Source organism: Varanus komodoensis, unplaced genomic scaffold (assembly GCF_004798865.1).
Source record: "Varanus komodoensis strain SLA01 unplaced genomic scaffold, ASM479886v1 scaffold55, whole genome shotgun sequence".
Classification (NCBI taxonomy): domain Eukaryota; kingdom Metazoa; phylum Chordata; class Lepidosauria; order Squamata; family Varanidae; genus Varanus; species Varanus komodoensis.
The window spans coordinates 4,433,401-4,449,618 of record NW_025336157.1 but is presented as its reverse complement, the minus strand read 5'-3'; the positions used below and the strand labels follow the sequence as shown (position 1 = coordinate 4,449,618).

Genomic DNA, 16,218 nt, shown 5'->3' with positions numbered 1-16,218 from the left:
GGGGGGGGGGCGGAGGCGCGAGGAGCAATGCGAGGTGGCATGAAAAAAGCAAAGAGGGGAAGGGGGGACGAATAGACCCTGTAGCGTGTGAGGGAGGGAGGGATCCTTTGAAGTGCGGGGGGGGGGCATCCGCGAGCTGACAGGGGCGTCTATTGTCTGAGACTGCGTCGGCATGATTCGGTATCCATGTTGCCGCTGCTCCTGCTGGAAGGAGCCGGTCCAAGCATCGCTCCCCCCTCAACGTGGTAGCTGCTCTCCTTTACAAGCTGCTCCCCCCCCCCAAAAACACCCCCGTGCTCCCCCCGCGTCGGGTGGCATCTGGGGTGGGGAGGGGAAGCCAACACGCCCCCCCCCCCCGCCAGTTTTTCCTTCTGATCTCCCTGGACTCTCCTCCTTCCTCCGGGACTAAGCAAGGATGCTGCAAGCATCCAAGCACATCCCCCGTCGCCATGGCAACCTCCTCCTCCAGGGCTGCCTGCCAGGCCCTGGTCCAGCGGTGGCTTTCTCCCTGTTGGCTTCCCCTCCCCTCCCCTCCCTCCGCTCCTCTCCTCTCCCTCCCTCCCACCTCCCTCTCTCTCCCTGGTGCTTTGTGTGATGCCTTCTGCTAAGCCGGGATAAAGAGAGACCGATGGCATCCCGGCGCCTGGTGAGCAAGGTGAGTGTTGATCTCTTGGGAGGGGATGCCTCTCCCCCTCCCCCCCCATGGCCGAGGTTGGAGCAGATCTCTGGGTAGGGAACCCTGAGCCGGGCGGGGGCAGACAAATGAAGGAAGCCTTGGTCAGCGATGGCCGGAAAAATAGCTCTCCTTTTGTGCAGGTGGGCCTGCCTTCTCCCCTTGATTTGGGGTGCCTCGCGCCTGCTGCAAACGAAAAGGGATGCTGGGTTGTGCCGAGACTCAGAAAGGGGGTGTCACGGGACAGCAGAGCTGCACTCCCCCCCCCCCCCGCCTGCAAGGACTGATGCCCTTGGATGGGGACGCGGCAGGGACTGGGCAGCCAGCCAAGCTGCCTCAACGGGCAGGCGGGGGCTCTCCGTGGCCAGTGGTGGGGAAAATTGGCTCCTCTTGCCAATCTGGGATGGAGAATCTCCGGTTTCCTAGACAGCTCTGGCTGGAGGGCATCTCCGGGCAGAACACGGGCCTTGCGTTTGATCCGGACCCAGCCAGGACGGGGGCAAAGGGGTGGACGGGCGAGGAGAGACAGCAATTTCTAGGGTGGCTGTGGGGAACTTTCTTCTTTTGAGGCAAGCCCATCTTCCCAGTAAAAACGTAAAGGGTTCCTGCGGAGAGAGGAATCCTTGTGCGGTCGCTCCAGTTTCCTGACATACTAACATGGAACAATGCGGAAGTAACAGCCTGTCCTGGTTTTGGCACATGGTATTTAGGGATACACTACTGTTGAACAGAGAGGTTCCACTCGGTTTCTGCAGCTGATCTCTGAGGATCTGCTTTTTTTCCCCCTTCGGAGAACTGCATATTAATTCTGTAACCAGCCTTTGTGTCTCCATTTGCTGCCAGTCAGACTCCCATGATATAACACAGGAAGTTAATTTCTTTGCATGTGTTCAGAAATGTATGGAAGTCCCTGTTGTTATTTCCACGCACACCCTTTCTTCTCTGCCTCCTGCCCACATAAGCTAAAAGCCCTAATTTCTTTTTCAAACCGGGGAATCAACCCTTAATCATTTTAAACGATGCCTGATTATTGTTCCAGGAAATGCTTCCAACGGTGCTCCATGTTTAGTTATTCATACAGAGGTACTGAATTATTGGATTTCTGTACTGTACCTAACTCTCCCCACAGTAAGAACAGCAACTTCCATTAGTCCTAGCCATCATGGGCAGTGACTGGGGATGATGGGAGTTATATTCCCCAGAGTCTTAAAGGCACCAGATTGCCTAGTCCTGACTCTTTCCACCATACAGGAAAGCTGTGCATTTCTTACTACACAAGTTCTAACCCACAGAGCAGGTGTAGCCTAGTGGTTAGCGTGTAGGGGTGGGACTTGCGAGATCCACGTTCTGGTCCTCCTCTGGCCATGAAACTTAGTGGGTGACTTTGGGCCAGTCTCATATTAATCTGCCTCACAGGTTTGTTGTGAGACTAAGAGAGAGAGGATTATTTTATAAGCCGACGTGAGGTTGTTCTTAAAGTGTTGTCCTGAGACCCTGAAGATCTGAGTTCCAGCCCTGCCTTGGCCACTGGGTGACTCTGGGCTAAAGATTCTCGGGTTGGCCAACCTTACAGGGCTGTTGTGAGAATCAGATGGATAGGAAGAAGACTATGGAAGCCCCATTCGTTATCATGTGTCATGTTCCTTGCAGGAAATATCTAAAAATAAATATTCCCAGGCATACATGTGGTTACATTCATCATGCATCCCTAGACCTTAAACTTCAAATAAATAAATGCCGATTTTTATCTCCGTGCCTGGAAGGCCATGCCCGCATATTTGTAGGTGAAGCGTGTCCACTCTGCTCTTCAGCCAAGGTTGCTTTTCAGCGGTGGGGCAGATAAACCAATCCTAGCCCTGAGGCTTCGTGGCCTTGTGTGGCCCCCCCTTAGAGAGTCACATAAATTAATTCAATCATGAAAGGCACAGTTGACCTATTTTGTCCCTCCCATCTCTGTTCCGTGCTTTACATCTGCTTATACATTCCTGTTCTGTTAGAGTAGCAATCACAAAATTGCCCAACCTCTGAGCATGTGCAGGTTGGAATTTTCAACTCACTGAGAGCCGGCTTGCTGTTGTGGTTGAGAGGGCTAGTCTGGGACTTTCGAGACGGGGGTTCTGCTCCCTGCTCAGCCATGAGGCTCACTGGGCGACTTGGGGGTTGGACACGGATGCTCAGCCTAACCTACCTCGCAGGGTTGCTGTTGTGGGGATAAAATGGAGAAGAGAAGAACGGGATGAGCTGCTTTGGATAACTTGGAAGATGAAAAAAGGCAGGATAAAATGCAGTGTAGTAATAATGGTGATTTTGGGGCACCAGAATAAAACAGACCTTGCTTTGGGTATTCTCCTTTCCTTCTGCTTGGTCATTTGGGAGGCCTGGGACTCTGGCCCCAAGGTCCAACCTTAGTCATACCTCTGCTTACTGTGGACGCTCACACATCTCCTTGCCCCTACAAATTTAGTACTATTTGCACGTACAAAAGGAAAAGGGGCTGGGGACAGAAGAGGAAAGAAACTCAAAATGGGCATGTCGTGAGCAGAGCCGGCTGGTGCCGGAGGTCAGACTAGATGGCCTTGGAGGTCCCTTCTGACTCACTCTGTTTCTGTGTTCTAAAACAAATCCCAGGAACTATTTCTTCTTTTCCAAGTTCTTCCTGGTTTTCTTCCTGGCAGGAAAGAGTTTATGTAAGTGTCTATACGTTCAGAGGCTGTTATAACTTCTAGAATATAAGTCTTACTGAAGTTATATTCTAAAAGCAGCCCACAGGAAATTCTAGTTAGCTCTTCTGCATTCTCCTTTCTAAGTCTGCAAAAAGTTTGTTTTATGCATAACAAACTTACATAGTTACATTTTTGCTTTTTGTTTCTATGGCTTTGTTTTCGTTTAGTTAAAAATGTTGAGTGAAGAATTAATTTAAAAACGCAAGGGAAGAATGCACTTCTGCTGCGTTAAGTGTCGCTTTCAGTAAGCCACAAGGGGCTGCGATACGCCGTGCAAAACGTGGGAACCTTGGATTTGACGCAAGAGAGAGTAAGAAAAGGCTTTGCACCGTTGCTCTGGGAAGGAAGCTTCTGGGAGAAGGGGCCGCCGAGGGCAAGCACAGGGCATTGTGGGCATGGATAATTGCAGTGTTTTTAATTGCACTGTTTTTAAATTTCTTTGGCCTTGCCTCTCCCTCCTGCCCCGTTTCTGGCCTTCCAGACCAGCATGAAGAACATGGAGCGCGAGTTGTTGTGTCCGGTGTGCAAGGAAATGTACAAGCAGCCCCTGGTGCTACCGTGCCTGCACAATGTGTGCCACATCTGTGCCACGGAGGTCCTGCTGCAACAGGGCTACGTCTGCCCGGACCCCACCTCCGAGCCCACCTCGCCGGCCTCCACACCAGCCACGCGGAGCCCCCGCCTGGGACGCCGGGCCCTGCCCAAGCCGGAGCGCTTGGATCGGCTTCTCAAATCAGGTGGGTGGGTGGGTGGCTGGAGGCCTCCGGTGCGTCCGCAAGTCTCTGCGCCGGGCGGAAGGAATGCCGTCGAGTACAAGAGGACAGATCCCTGCCCCAAGGTGCTTACAAAGCGAAAGACGAGCACTGTGTTGTTGTTGTTGTTGTTATAACATTTCTATGCTGCCCCTTGCCAAAGCCTCGGGGCGGCTTACAACACAATAAGATACATTGAAATACAATAGAACATAATAAATTACCACTAAATACAAAAATACAAAAAATACACTGAGATACAATAATATAAAATTAAAATTAACAGTATAAAAAAGTAAATAAAGAATATAGGAGGAGAACGTGGGGAGTCCAACTTTGCACACACGCCCTGCCAAGGGGGTCACTCCAAGGTTCCCCAGATGCAACGGCTTCTTCTCCCCAGTTTTGTTTGTTTTATTTATTTATTTAAAACATTTGTATGCCGTCCGTCGCTATCGCGTCTCAGGACGGCTTACATACCGGTTGCCAATGGTTCTGCAGTCTCTCGGCTTTTGCCATTTTCCCCCCTCATTCTTAAGGCTGAAACACCTCAGTTATGGTGGTCAGATAAAATATGCCAGGAATTTTGGTACTTTGAGTCGGCCTCAGGAATTCAGTTCCTGTAAGCTTCTCAGAAGCTGGATTTGACCCTTAGGTAGAAAGAGGTTTGGCACCCGCTGCAAAAGCCGGGATGAAGCTTCATCCAACCAGTGTTTCGTTTCTGAGCGGAATCAGCGGCTGTTTTCCTTTGGCCCGTCTGGCGTTCGAGGGTGGATCACTCTTCTCTGAGGAGGTGCTGTTTTGCTGTCAAGGTTGATAGAAAGATGAGACTTTTCTCATTGGATCAGGCCAGCAGGGATTTGGAATTCACCTAATCCAACCTGCCTCGTAATTCAGGAATTTGGAGCTATGCCATTGCCATCGGACAGCTGTTTAAATACCCTGCAACAAAGGATTGGGTGCCTGGGTTGCCCACTGCCTGTATTCGAATTAGAGAATTGTAGATTTCAAAGGGATCCTTAAGTGGTAGACTGCTCTTGTGGATGGAGGCTCTATTACGGTTACTCGCCCTCCCTGGCACTGAGTGCCAGTGTGTCTCTCACGCAATGACCTCCTCCTTCCAGGTTTTGGCACGTATCCCGGGCGGAAGCGCGGGGGCATTGCGCACCCCCAGACCGTTCTCTTCCCCTGCCCCGTGTGCCAGCGGGATGTGGACCTGGGCGACCGGGGCCTGGGCAGCCTCTTCCGGAACCTGACGCTGGAGCGGGTGGTGGAGCGCTACCGGCACACCATCAACGTCAGCGCCGCCATCATGTGCCAGTTCTGCAAGCCGCCCCAGCTGGAGGCCACCAAGGGCTGCACCGAGTGCAGGTCCAGCTTCTGCAACGAGTGCTTCAAGCTGTACCACCCCTGGGGCACCCAGAAGGCGCAGCACGAGCCCACCCCGCCGACGCTGACCTTCCGGCCCAAGGTACGGCCTCCCCCGGCCCCCGGGCGGGGCGACACCGCTCTCCCACGGTGATCCCCCCCGCCCGCCCGCCGTGACGGCCCCTTTCCCCTCCGCGCAGGGTCTGACGTGCCCTGACCACCGGGAAGAAGTCTCCCACTACTGCAAGTCCTGCCAGCGGCTGGTGTGCCAGCTGTGCCGCGTCCGCCGGACTCACATGGGCCACAAGATCACGCCGGTGCTCGCCGCCTACCACGCGCTCAAGGTGAGGCACTTCGCTTTTCCTCTTTTGCCCCTGCGCTCCAAGAGGCAAGACCCCCACAACGTGCTGGATCGGCCCCCGAGGCACTGAAATGCGATGGGGTGGTTTTGGGGAGGGCGATGCCGAAGAGGGACTGTGGAACCCGGGGCCAGCGCAGCCTGGGAGTCTCAGGAAAGGCTTAGGCGTCACCCCATGGGGAGGGGGCTGCTTGCGGTGTGCTCCCACCAGAAGGGGCCAGGCGGCCCTCGGAGGAAGAGATGCTCTGGCTTGTTTGGCCTGCGTCGGTCCCGATTCTCTGGCTCAGCAGTGGAAGCAGCTGGGCAAGGAAGGAGCCTCACAGCAGGAGTCCCGTGAAGTCAGGCTGAGCTCGCTCTCCTGCCTTTTCATCCCCTCCTTCGTTTCTCTCCTCCTTCATTTGTCTGTTCTTGTGCTCGCAGGAGAAGCTGACGAAAAGCCTGGCCTATATTCTGAACCATCAAGACACGGTGCAGGCCCAAATTAGCGAGCTGGAAGAGACGCTCCGACTTACAGAGGTAAGGGCACTGATCTTTTTGCCCAGGTTCTGGCGGAGTTGAAGCCAGTCCGCAAGGGAGGCCGAAATTTGGCGTCCGGGAGTCGTTTCCCTTAGCGGCAGCCTGAAGACAATTTTGGACGAAGCCGCAGATTTGCACTCGGGGCGCCTTTTCTCTTCCAAGTCCGGAACTGCCGTGGTGCAGACAGGCACCAGTTCCCCCCGTGTCTGATCTGCCCCGCTGCAGGCGAACGGCGCGCAGGCCAAGGAAGAGGTCGGGCGGCTGATGCGCGGCCTGAGCGCCCTGCTGGAGGAGAAGCAGTCGTCCCTGCTGAACGCCATCGAGGACTGCCGGCAGGACCGCGTCTCCAACCTGCGCTCGCAGCTGCACGAGCACCAGGCCATGATGGAGAACTCCGGCATGGTGGGCTACACCCAGGAGGTCCTGAAAGAAACGGACCAGCCCTGCTTCGTCCAGGCGGCCAAACAGCTGCATAACAGGTGCTTGTGCTCCCAGTAGCGTCGCCAAACTGGCCTGGGAATTCTGAAGCAGCCCAAATGCGGTGTCTTGCTTGGCTTATGCACGTCGGGAACTTGACAGCTGGGACTTTTTTGTCCCGGATTGGAACCAGCGTGGCATTGTGGTTTGAGTGTCGGAGATCCGGGTTCTGGTCCCCACTCAGCCCTGAAGCTCACAGGTGACTTTGGCCAGTCCCTGACTCTCAGCCTAACCTACCTCGCAGGGTTGTTGTGAGTAGAAAATAGAGATTAGAGATGATCTAAGACGCCTTGGGTTCCTTGCAGGGAAGAATAGTGAGTAGTGATATGAATGACTAAATTTGATAGAAAAGGGCTCTTAATGCTCTGTCGCACCAGCAGATGGTTCTTAACTTTGCCTTCTGGGCTGTACAGAAATGTGTGATCCAAGGGGGGCCGGGGGGGCACCCTCATGGAGGGAAAAGGGATGGAGAGAAAATGTGAACAGAGCCCCAAGGGCCAGAGTTAACACATAGATGACAGTCAGCTCCCGAAGAAGGAAACCGACATTTCTGAAACGCATAAGGCAGTAAGAAAACTTTCTTAGGCACTTGGGGCTTTTGGCATCTTTCCCCCCCCCCCCACTGCTTCCTTCCCGTAGAGCCCGATATCAGCATGGAAATATGCATTCGAGCCTGCCCAGGCCTGGAGAAATCTTTCTTTTGAGATAATTTTCAGAGGTTTGCTTTGTGTCGATGCAAGTGAGTGCTTTCTTGTGCATGTGGGACTCCCTTGGCTCTTCTATTCAAGCAGGTCTTCTTTCCGTAGGGTCGGAAGCCGTCCTTGTTCTACTGGTGTTTTTAATGGTGTCTTCATGGGTGTGTTTTATTATTTATTTCCTTCCACTTCTTAGTAGTGTTTTATTCATGTTTTAATTGTGACTGGAACTGACTGAGGTGCCAGTTTTCTTGGTAGGAAGGTGAAGAACACATCTGCTCAGTACATGAATAATAAGCTGGAGGGTTAGATTGTCATTTACTTAACAATACTTAGACAAATCATTGTGAAGCGTTTGTTTTAGCTGATGCTCACTTGATGAAAAGCATTTTACTGGCTGGAGGCTGCTAGTCACCAGATACAAAAACTTTGCTTTGCAGGGGGCTTCTTAAAAGAGGGTGACCAGAGTAAGAATACCCGTTCTTTTCTTCTTCTTCTTTTTTTAAATCTTTATTACGCAAGCTTTTCATCCTCCATTTAATTGAAGAAACAAGAGGGTGCATGTTAGAATAACAAGAGGGTATAAAAGAGCCGCCAAACATTAAGAAAGGAAATGCGGATAATCAGGGATGTTAAAAGCTATTACGAAGGGTTGTGTGTTACAAAGGGTTGATGGGACTTGTAGTCGAGTGCATCCAGAGGGCATCAGCTGGAGAAAGGCTGGGATATGGGTGGGAAGGAACCCGTCTTCTAAACACCCACCTGCCCTGCATAGTTTTCGTGGCTGTGGAACGCCTTGCTCTTGAGTCCCCGTGAAAACGTAACCGATCAGATAATGTTCGTAAGTGTGAGCGTGCGCTGCTTCGGAAGGGATTTTGCCCTGGGCTCTGCCCTTGCCATCTGATCGCCTCTTTCCTCCGCTGTCCCCCGGCAGGATTGTCAGGGCGACCGACTCGCTGCAAGCTTTCCAGCCGGCCGCCAGCGCCTCCTTCAGCCACTTCCAGGTGGACGTGAGCCGGGAGCTGAAACTGCTGACAGACCTCACCTTTATCAAAGGTGCGTGAGAAAGCCGCGTGGGCCGGGGGGGGGGGCGCGCTGGGAGCTTGGTGCAGCAGACGGGGCCTCGGAGGGGTGGGCGCCTGGCCAGGCGGAGCTTCGGCAGCCTCCAACGTGTCCCGTTCGGTTCGATCCGGTCGCCCTGGGTTGGAGAACGGCACGCACGGAACCGGCACCCCAAGGCGTCGGGGCTCGTTTTAATGGTAGCGGGGTAAGCTGCCTCCTCCCGGATGGGGGCGTGGGCTGGCCCTCCCCACAGAATTCCAAGCCGCGGAGCCCTCTGGGAAGAGGGGAGCTCGGCAGCCCCCCAAGGTACGTGGTGTGTGTGTGACGTGACCTGCCGAAGACAGACGGTGGGGCGTCCAGGTGAGTGCAGCCGGAGCAGGCCGGGGCGGTTTCTTCCACCCCTTTCCACCCATCCCGTTCCACACGCAGACTCACCTGCAAGCACCCGCTTCCCAGGCCGGGGCACTGGGCAGGCGGGTGTCCTGCTTCGCATCACCCGTTCACCTCGCAGCCGCCACCCCCGGGAGACTGTGTCCCGGTCAGTTCCATCTCTCCCCCGTCACGGCGCCTCCTGCATCCCATGATCCACAGCCAACCTGACACTCCAGGCACAGCGCCTCCCCAGCACCACCCCTCGCTCAGAGGCCCACGACCGCTCCGAGCCTGGCTCTTGACCCATCTGCTTTTACCTTTCTTTGTTTGTAGGGTTTGGCTGCTGTTGATTCATCATGGAAGTAAAATGAGGCAAGTCATCCCTCACCCAGCCGACCCCCCCGACCTGCACCCCCTCTTCCTGCCCCTCTCGTTTTGCTCCCGTGCCCATCCTAACACTTTCATCCTGCACTCTTTGCCCGTACTCACCCGCTCCGTGCTTCTTATTTAAAATTTGGGCTTGGATATGGAACTTCTGGCTTTCAGGGGTCCCACCTGGCACGCTCCAGAAACGGGTAAAAAAGCAATTTTTCCGGAACGGTGCCTGCCTCTCATGGTTCCTGCGGCACTGCCAGGAGCAAGCAGGTCTCAAGGTCCTTCGCACACTTTCAGCTTGAAACCACAACTAATCTGTGCTAGGTTGTGAAAAATACCTGACCCACTGGTGCGGAAGCGCAACTGTGCTGTGTTTTGCATGGGCTTCAGGCCTCGGTTCTGTGTTTTGATTCCTTGCTTTTGAAATTGCAGCTCGCCTTCGCCCTGGCCATGGGCTATGCTGGCTGGGGGATGATGGGAATTGCAGTGAGATCTCCTCGCGTGCTTTGGGTATTACAGCCAGGCCAAACATCTGAGAGACAGTGTGGATACAGAGAAGGACCTTGCCTTTCTCTCATTCTGTTCACCTTGGGTCCCCCTGCATAGCATGGCGTCCTGATGTAGGGCTTGCAAGGTTTCTAGTCCTCTTGGCGGCAAGAAATAAAATCATGTTTCGCCCTCCCTTGAGGGCTTGTGAGGCCATGTGGGGGAGTGGAGAGAGGCTTCCAGAGGCCCTCCGTGCTTTGCCCTTCGCCCCCTTTCCTTCTCCCCAGCCCCCACCTCCTGCCACTGCCTTTCTCCGGCTTTCTCCCCAAAACCCCTGAATGCCATGGAAAGGGCAATTGTCTGATTGGTTTAAAGAAAGTGCCCCACCTGTTTCAGCCCAAGCATCAAATTCAGTTCAGAAGGGGATCCCATGGCTTTGGTGGTGGGTGGGGCCTGAAGGCAAAGGGGCGGGGCCAGAGATGAAGGGGGTGGAGCCCAGCAGGCAGTAAACACCTGCACTTTCTAGCCGGACTCTCTTAGCATCCCTACAAGAGACATGTTTCAGCTGGGGCGGGGGACCTCTTTCCTCTTGAGGGCCCGGGGGCCATCCCGTCGGGGGCCACATTGCAGGTGTGGGCGGGGCCAAAGGCAAAGGGGCGGGCCCGGAGGCCCTGCCTTTTTAGCTTCAACTTCTCGCCCCTGACAACTCTGTAGGGATCGCAGCCTCTCCAAATGGGATCTGCGGGAGGGGAATGGCTGGTCCAGGCCAGGAGGCGACCAGATGATCAGCGGCTGTGGGGAAAAGGGGGCTGCGGGCCCCTCATGGCCAGATGGGAACCCCACGTGGGCCGGAGAACTCCTCCAGTCGACATGCCTAGTTTAGGTGTATCTCCGGAGGAAGCAGAGCCAGGCGTAATATAGAAGCCAACGCAGCCTGAGTTATTTATATATCAGAACGAGAGGGAGAAAGACAGTCTGTACTTCTCGGGGAAGCACACGGAGGCAGTTTAGCAGCCCGTGAAATCTCTCGCTCTCTGGGAGTCGTGACTGCAAAGTCATGTCCGGAAAGTGCATTGCAGCAGGGATTCATGCGTGAGGCATGTGCAAAAGAAAGCAGGGAGAGGTTTTTCCCCTCTTTCGTTAATTCCTAGAAGGCTGGCTTAGATCGGGGTAAGGGAAGGTCCATGCAGCCTTTAAAATAATTGCAAATTTAGAGGCAGAGGGAAAGAGACAGCAAAGCAGCTTCTTCTAAAAAGGCACTGCAAGTTTACCCATCTGTCTCAGTGCAAAATGAGTTTGGCTTTATTTCTTTATTCCCGGTTCTCATGGCAGGGTTGATAGTAGCTGTTTATGGAAGCTAAAATTCTGTAAATCGTGGAGCAGATGTGGAGATAGACGTGTGTGTGTGTGTGTGTGTGTGCACGTAAGAAAGTAAGGAAGAAAAATACACATGAACTGCTGTTTACCAGATCAAAAAAGGCCATATATTTCTAACATGTTTACCCTACCCTTTTGCTTAAAAATGCTGCTCCAGCTGCTTTTGGAGATAAGGAGTAAGTCCATGCCTGCAAGCTTGCAATCCGAAAGACACGACATGAAAGGAGAGGGGATGGGGAGGGTAGAGGAACAAAAAGCAAATGCAGGGGAAGTCCAGCAGGTCATGGGCACAGAGGAAGGGCTGCCCAGTTCTCTCTCTGACATCCTCACCGGTTCCCATTGCTGGAAGGCTTTTAACTGCATCCCGGTGCAACGGAGGGTCTGACTGCAGCTTCCTCCCGTGCCAATGTGGCAAATGGGCCAATGGGGAAAAAACCATCTCTTGTACAATGTTTGCTTGACCCACAAATGTGAAGCCTCCTGCTAAATCCTCCACCGTATCTGGAGGACGTGGGATGAGGTGATTCCCCCAGGACTGAGCATGATGCAGGCGGGCTCTCTTCGGGACTCACATGCCAGAAAGGAGACAGTGTCCAGTAATGGGTACAGCTCTCCTGGATCCTCTGTGCCGAAAACGTGCACCCTTGGCCGAGTCCCTCACCCTAATCTTCCCCAAGCCAGTGCCATCCAGGTGTGTTGGACTCCGATGTCTATCATGCCCAACCTGCGTCTATATTCTGCATTTATTCATATAAGGAGCTCGAAGCCACTATGTGGCCTGTTTCCTCCTCCTCTCTATTTTATCCTCACAACAACCCAGCAAGGTAGGCTAAGTTAAGCCACTGTGACTGGCCCAAAGGCGCCCAGTGGAGCTGCATGACTAGAACCCAGATCTCCCAAGCCCCAGTCCAATGCTCTAACCACTACACAATACTGCTACATCATCTGGAAGGCCCTGCCAGTTCCCATGCTTCAAGGGCTGGTGGCGCTTTCCCTTGTCATTCAGCGCCGCTCCCCTTTGGGAGCATCAGCTCCAACACTTTTGAAATGCTGGGGACACCATCGGTGTTTGTGCTTTTGCTTTTATTGTGCAGGTTGCCCTTCTATCTCCGGCTAAAGGGCACCTCAGAATTTCCAAATTGCAAACTTTGCAGTGCTGTAGCGGAGCTCAGGATCGCAGGGATGGAAGGCTCGGACATCTGCCACCCCCTCGGGATCCCTTGTCCCTTCTAAACGAAGCTAAATTTCCCCGATAGTCCACTAGTCCTGCTTGCAAATCATGTCGGGGAGGCCTGGTCATAAACGTGCGGTTAACCTGCTGGTAGAGAGAACAGCCAGGACCGGGCGGCTGTGAGGGATACAGGCTGCCCTGGAGGATGCTCCTAGCGGGCGCCGGCTGCAAGGACCATCACGCTGAGCCTCGGCACCTCCAGACTGACACCGTCGCCACGACTCTTCCCCTCTTGCTGCCATAGTCTGTCTCCTCCGCCTCGCCCCCATCCCTCCTTTGCTCCCACAACCATCCTCCTTCCTCTCTGCCCTCCCCTCCCCTCCCCTCCCCTCCCTCCCTCTTCCCAACTCGCACTCAGCCTCTCTCTCGCCCCTGGAGTCTCTCAGCAGCTTGCCCCGTCTCCCCTCCTCTTCCCCTTCCGCCTGGGCCCGTGCGCCATTTATTCTTTGCCTTCTGGAACCCTTAGCCTGTCGCTGGTTGTCTGCCGGTCCGCCCGGAGCGCCGAGCACTCGCGCCCGGCCCCGTCTGACCCCACACCTTCCCCTCTTCTCTCCGCACCCCTCTCCCGCTGCAGCCCCGGAAGCCCCCGTGATCGACACGCAGCGCACCTACGCCTACGACCAGATCTTCCTCTGCTGGCGCCTCCCGCAGCACTCGCCGCCGGCCTGGCACTACACGGTGGAGTTCCGGCGGGCCGAGCCCAAGGGCAAGGCCCTGAAGCTCTGGCAGCGGCGAGAGGAGGTCCGTGGGACCAGCGCCGTGGTGGAGTACCTGGACACGGACTGCGTCTACGTGCTGCGCGTCCGCGGATGCAACAAGGCCGGCTTTGGGGACTACAGCGAAGACATCTACCTGCACACGCCGCCGGCTCCAGGTAAGACGCTGCTCACAGGTGTGCCGTCTTGTGCTCCGGCCCCGGTGTTGCCTCTCTAGTGAGTTCAGCTTGCGGAGAGCCAAGAGGGCCCCTCGCGGCCCAATGAGGCCGCCGTCCCGGCCTGTGCGAGCGGGCTCGGCGCTCGGGTTGGGCTCCGCTGAGTCCGTGCTCTTCTCTCTCGCCCGCGTCTGCGCAGTGCTGAACTTCTTTCTGGACAACCGGTGGGGCTTCAACCGGGAGCGCCTGGCGATCAGCAAGGACCAGCGGGCCGTCCGCAGCGTGCCGGGGTTGCCCATGCTCTTCGCCGCCGAGCGCCTCATGACCGGCTGCCACCTGTCCATCGACCTGGTGATCGGGGATGTGGCCGTCACCCAGGGCCGCAGCTACTGGGCCTGCTGCGTGGATCCCAGCTCCTATCTGGTCAAGGTGGGCGTGGGGCTGGAGAGCAAGCTGCAGGAGTGGTTCCAGGTGCCGCAGGACGTGGTGAGCCCCAGGTGAGCTGCCGTGAGGCGAAGCGGTCGGAGGGGGCCGCAGGGCAGGGCAAGAGCTGGCCGCATCCACCCACGTCCGGTTTATTTATTTATTTATTAAGAGCTTTTCTGTCCCGTCCCCTGCAAAGATCTCAGGACGGCTTACAATAAATAAGTAGAATAAAACGAACCCTACAGCATCCAACCGTTAATATATACTAAAACCCCAGTCAAAATCAATTGAACATTAAAATAATGGGAAAATAAAAAGAGTTTTGCCTGATGCTGAAAAGAATATAATGTTGGCGCCAGACGAAGTTCTCTGGGGAGCGTATGCCAGAGTCGGGGAGCCACCGCAGAGAAGGCCCTGCTCCGGGTACTCTCCCTCCTAATCTCCTTCAAGGAGGGCTCCCGGAGTGGGGCCTCCGCCTCAGATCTCAAGGGGCAGGGGGCACATGGGGAAGGAGGCGCTCCTTCAGGTATCCTGGACCCAAGCTGTCCGGTTCGGGGAGCAACAGTTCTAGGAAGGGCTGATAATTTGGTGTGCGTCTGGTGGGGGGGCAGTGGAGGAGTCGCGGGGGCGGCGGGTGGTGCTGGTCCTGGAAACAAAACCTCACGCAGGGCTCAGTGCTACATTTGGCTCGATGGAGACAAATCCAAATTTGCAGTCCTTGCAGCTTTTATTTCGACCAGCATTGCAAGACCAGCGGAGTTTTCTTGCCCCCTTGAACTGAGCTGCCCTCTTGTGTTTAGGACAGGGGAGCTCAGAGGGAAGGCTGGGGTGGCACTGGTGACCCCACGAATCATGCAATCATACCCCGTAGCCCTGGTCCCACAACACCACCGATCCTGTGAGGGATGATGGAAAGGGCCGGCAGTCTTTTAGTCAGTGGGGAGAAAGTTCAGGGGAGACAGGACTATTGCTTTTAAAGGTTTCCCACCCGTGCAGGAGAGGTGTTTTGTGCGGCTCAAGAAAGCAGGAGGTGAACCCAAGCTGTGGAAGTGGCCGATTTGCGCCCACTTCCAGCGTCGGTCCTTCTGCTTAAATAGACTTTCGCTCCTGGGTTGGGAAAGACCCCGCGTGGCTTGAGGCCTTGGGACTATTGCCAAAGCTGACCAGCTCTCGACAACACGGTGCCTTTTATAGGGTTGTCCTACACCTCCCAGGAAGGGCCACGCTGGCTGAGGGTGATGGGGCTTGCCGTGCCCCACACAGAGGGCACCAAGGTGGGGAAGCCCTGGAATAGACCAGGGGGGTGGAATCCCTGGGCCAAGGGCCACATTCCGCCCAGCCCCAAGCCCTCTTTCCAACCCCCAATTGTTTGGGGTGTCCCTGGCTTTTTAATAGCGTCCTCCCTTTTCCTAAAAGGCTGAAATCCGCCCCCCCTCCCCGGCCAAGGCTTGGCTTTTGGCAGGAAGCGTTTTAGCCTCAACTACGCAAGCCATTTCAGCCTCTCGCCCCTTTTGCCGTCACCGAGTTGCGGCCTCCGAGGAATGCAATGGAGCCATCCCATGGAAGCAAACCCCGCGAGGGAGGGAGGGCGGGCGGGGGACGTGACCCCCCCACTATCGCCCCACTGCATGCCTGCGTCTCCCCCTCTGTCTGGGGGATAACCCCTCTGCCCCACTCCCCTCACTGTTCCTCGGCACAGGTACGACCCCGACAGCGGGCACGACAGCGGCGCCGAAGACACCACCGTGGACGTGTCGCCCCCCTTCGCCTTCCTGACCATCGGCATGGGCAAGATCCTGCTCTCGCACGGCGTGGCGCTGACCTCGCGGGACCCCGGCAACTGCACGGTGCCGCTGCCCCCCCCGGGTGGGCATCTGCCTGGACTACGAGCGCGGCAAGGTGGCCTTCTTCGATGCCGTCTCCTTCCGCAGCCTCTGGGAGTGCGGCATCGACTGCTCGGGGCCCGTGTGCCCGGCCTTCTGCTTCATCGGCGGCGGCGCTCTGCACCTCCAGGAGCTGGTGGCCAACCGGCAGGAGCGCAAGGTCACCATCGGGGGCTTCTCCAAGCTGGACTGAGCTCGCCCCGCCGGGGCCCTGGGTACCTGTTGGGAGTCCTGGCGGGCGCTCGGCACAAGCCGCCCCGCGTCCCAGGCCGGAAGGGCGAACCAGGCCGGGCACGGATCTCCTCCCGCCTGCCCCACGGAGCACCATGCGTGGCTTTGAGGAGGCCGCGAGCCGGATTAGGGGAAGCCGAGGCACTCCAAGCGATGCTCCAGCAGGTGGCCTGACGGAACTTCCAGCAGAAAGAGACTTCTGAGCAGGGGGCCGCAACCACCCGCCTAGCGAGGCCCCGCCTTGTTGAATGTTGCCATCAACCGGGGGGGGGAGTGCCGGGGGCAGTGGGGCACCCGCAGCCCCCCTGCCCATGTGGGGGGTGAGGGCACCTTCCTCTGCCA

General features: G+C 56.0%; 1 protein-coding gene across 1 annotated transcript in view; it reads left to right on the top strand.

The window, feature by feature from the left end:
* The window catches only part of TRIM46 (tripartite motif containing 46), a 30,848-nt gene extending 14,935 nt beyond the window's left edge, over nt 1-15,913 (top strand). The window contains 10 exon segments of the mRNA XM_044448808.1: nt 3,878-4,133; nt 5,273-5,619; nt 5,717-5,860; nt 6,295-6,390; nt 6,616-6,869; nt 8,497-8,618; nt 13,040-13,339; nt 13,536-13,833; nt 15,462-15,618; nt 15,620-15,913. Coding sequence (XP_044304743.1) covers nt 3,878-4,133; nt 5,273-5,619; nt 5,717-5,860; nt 6,295-6,390; nt 6,616-6,869; nt 8,497-8,618; nt 13,040-13,339; nt 13,536-13,833; nt 15,462-15,618; nt 15,620-15,838 — 2,193 coding nt within the window. The 3' untranslated portion in view covers nt 15,839-15,913.
* The last annotated feature ends 305 nt before the right edge of the window (nt 15,914-16,218 follow it).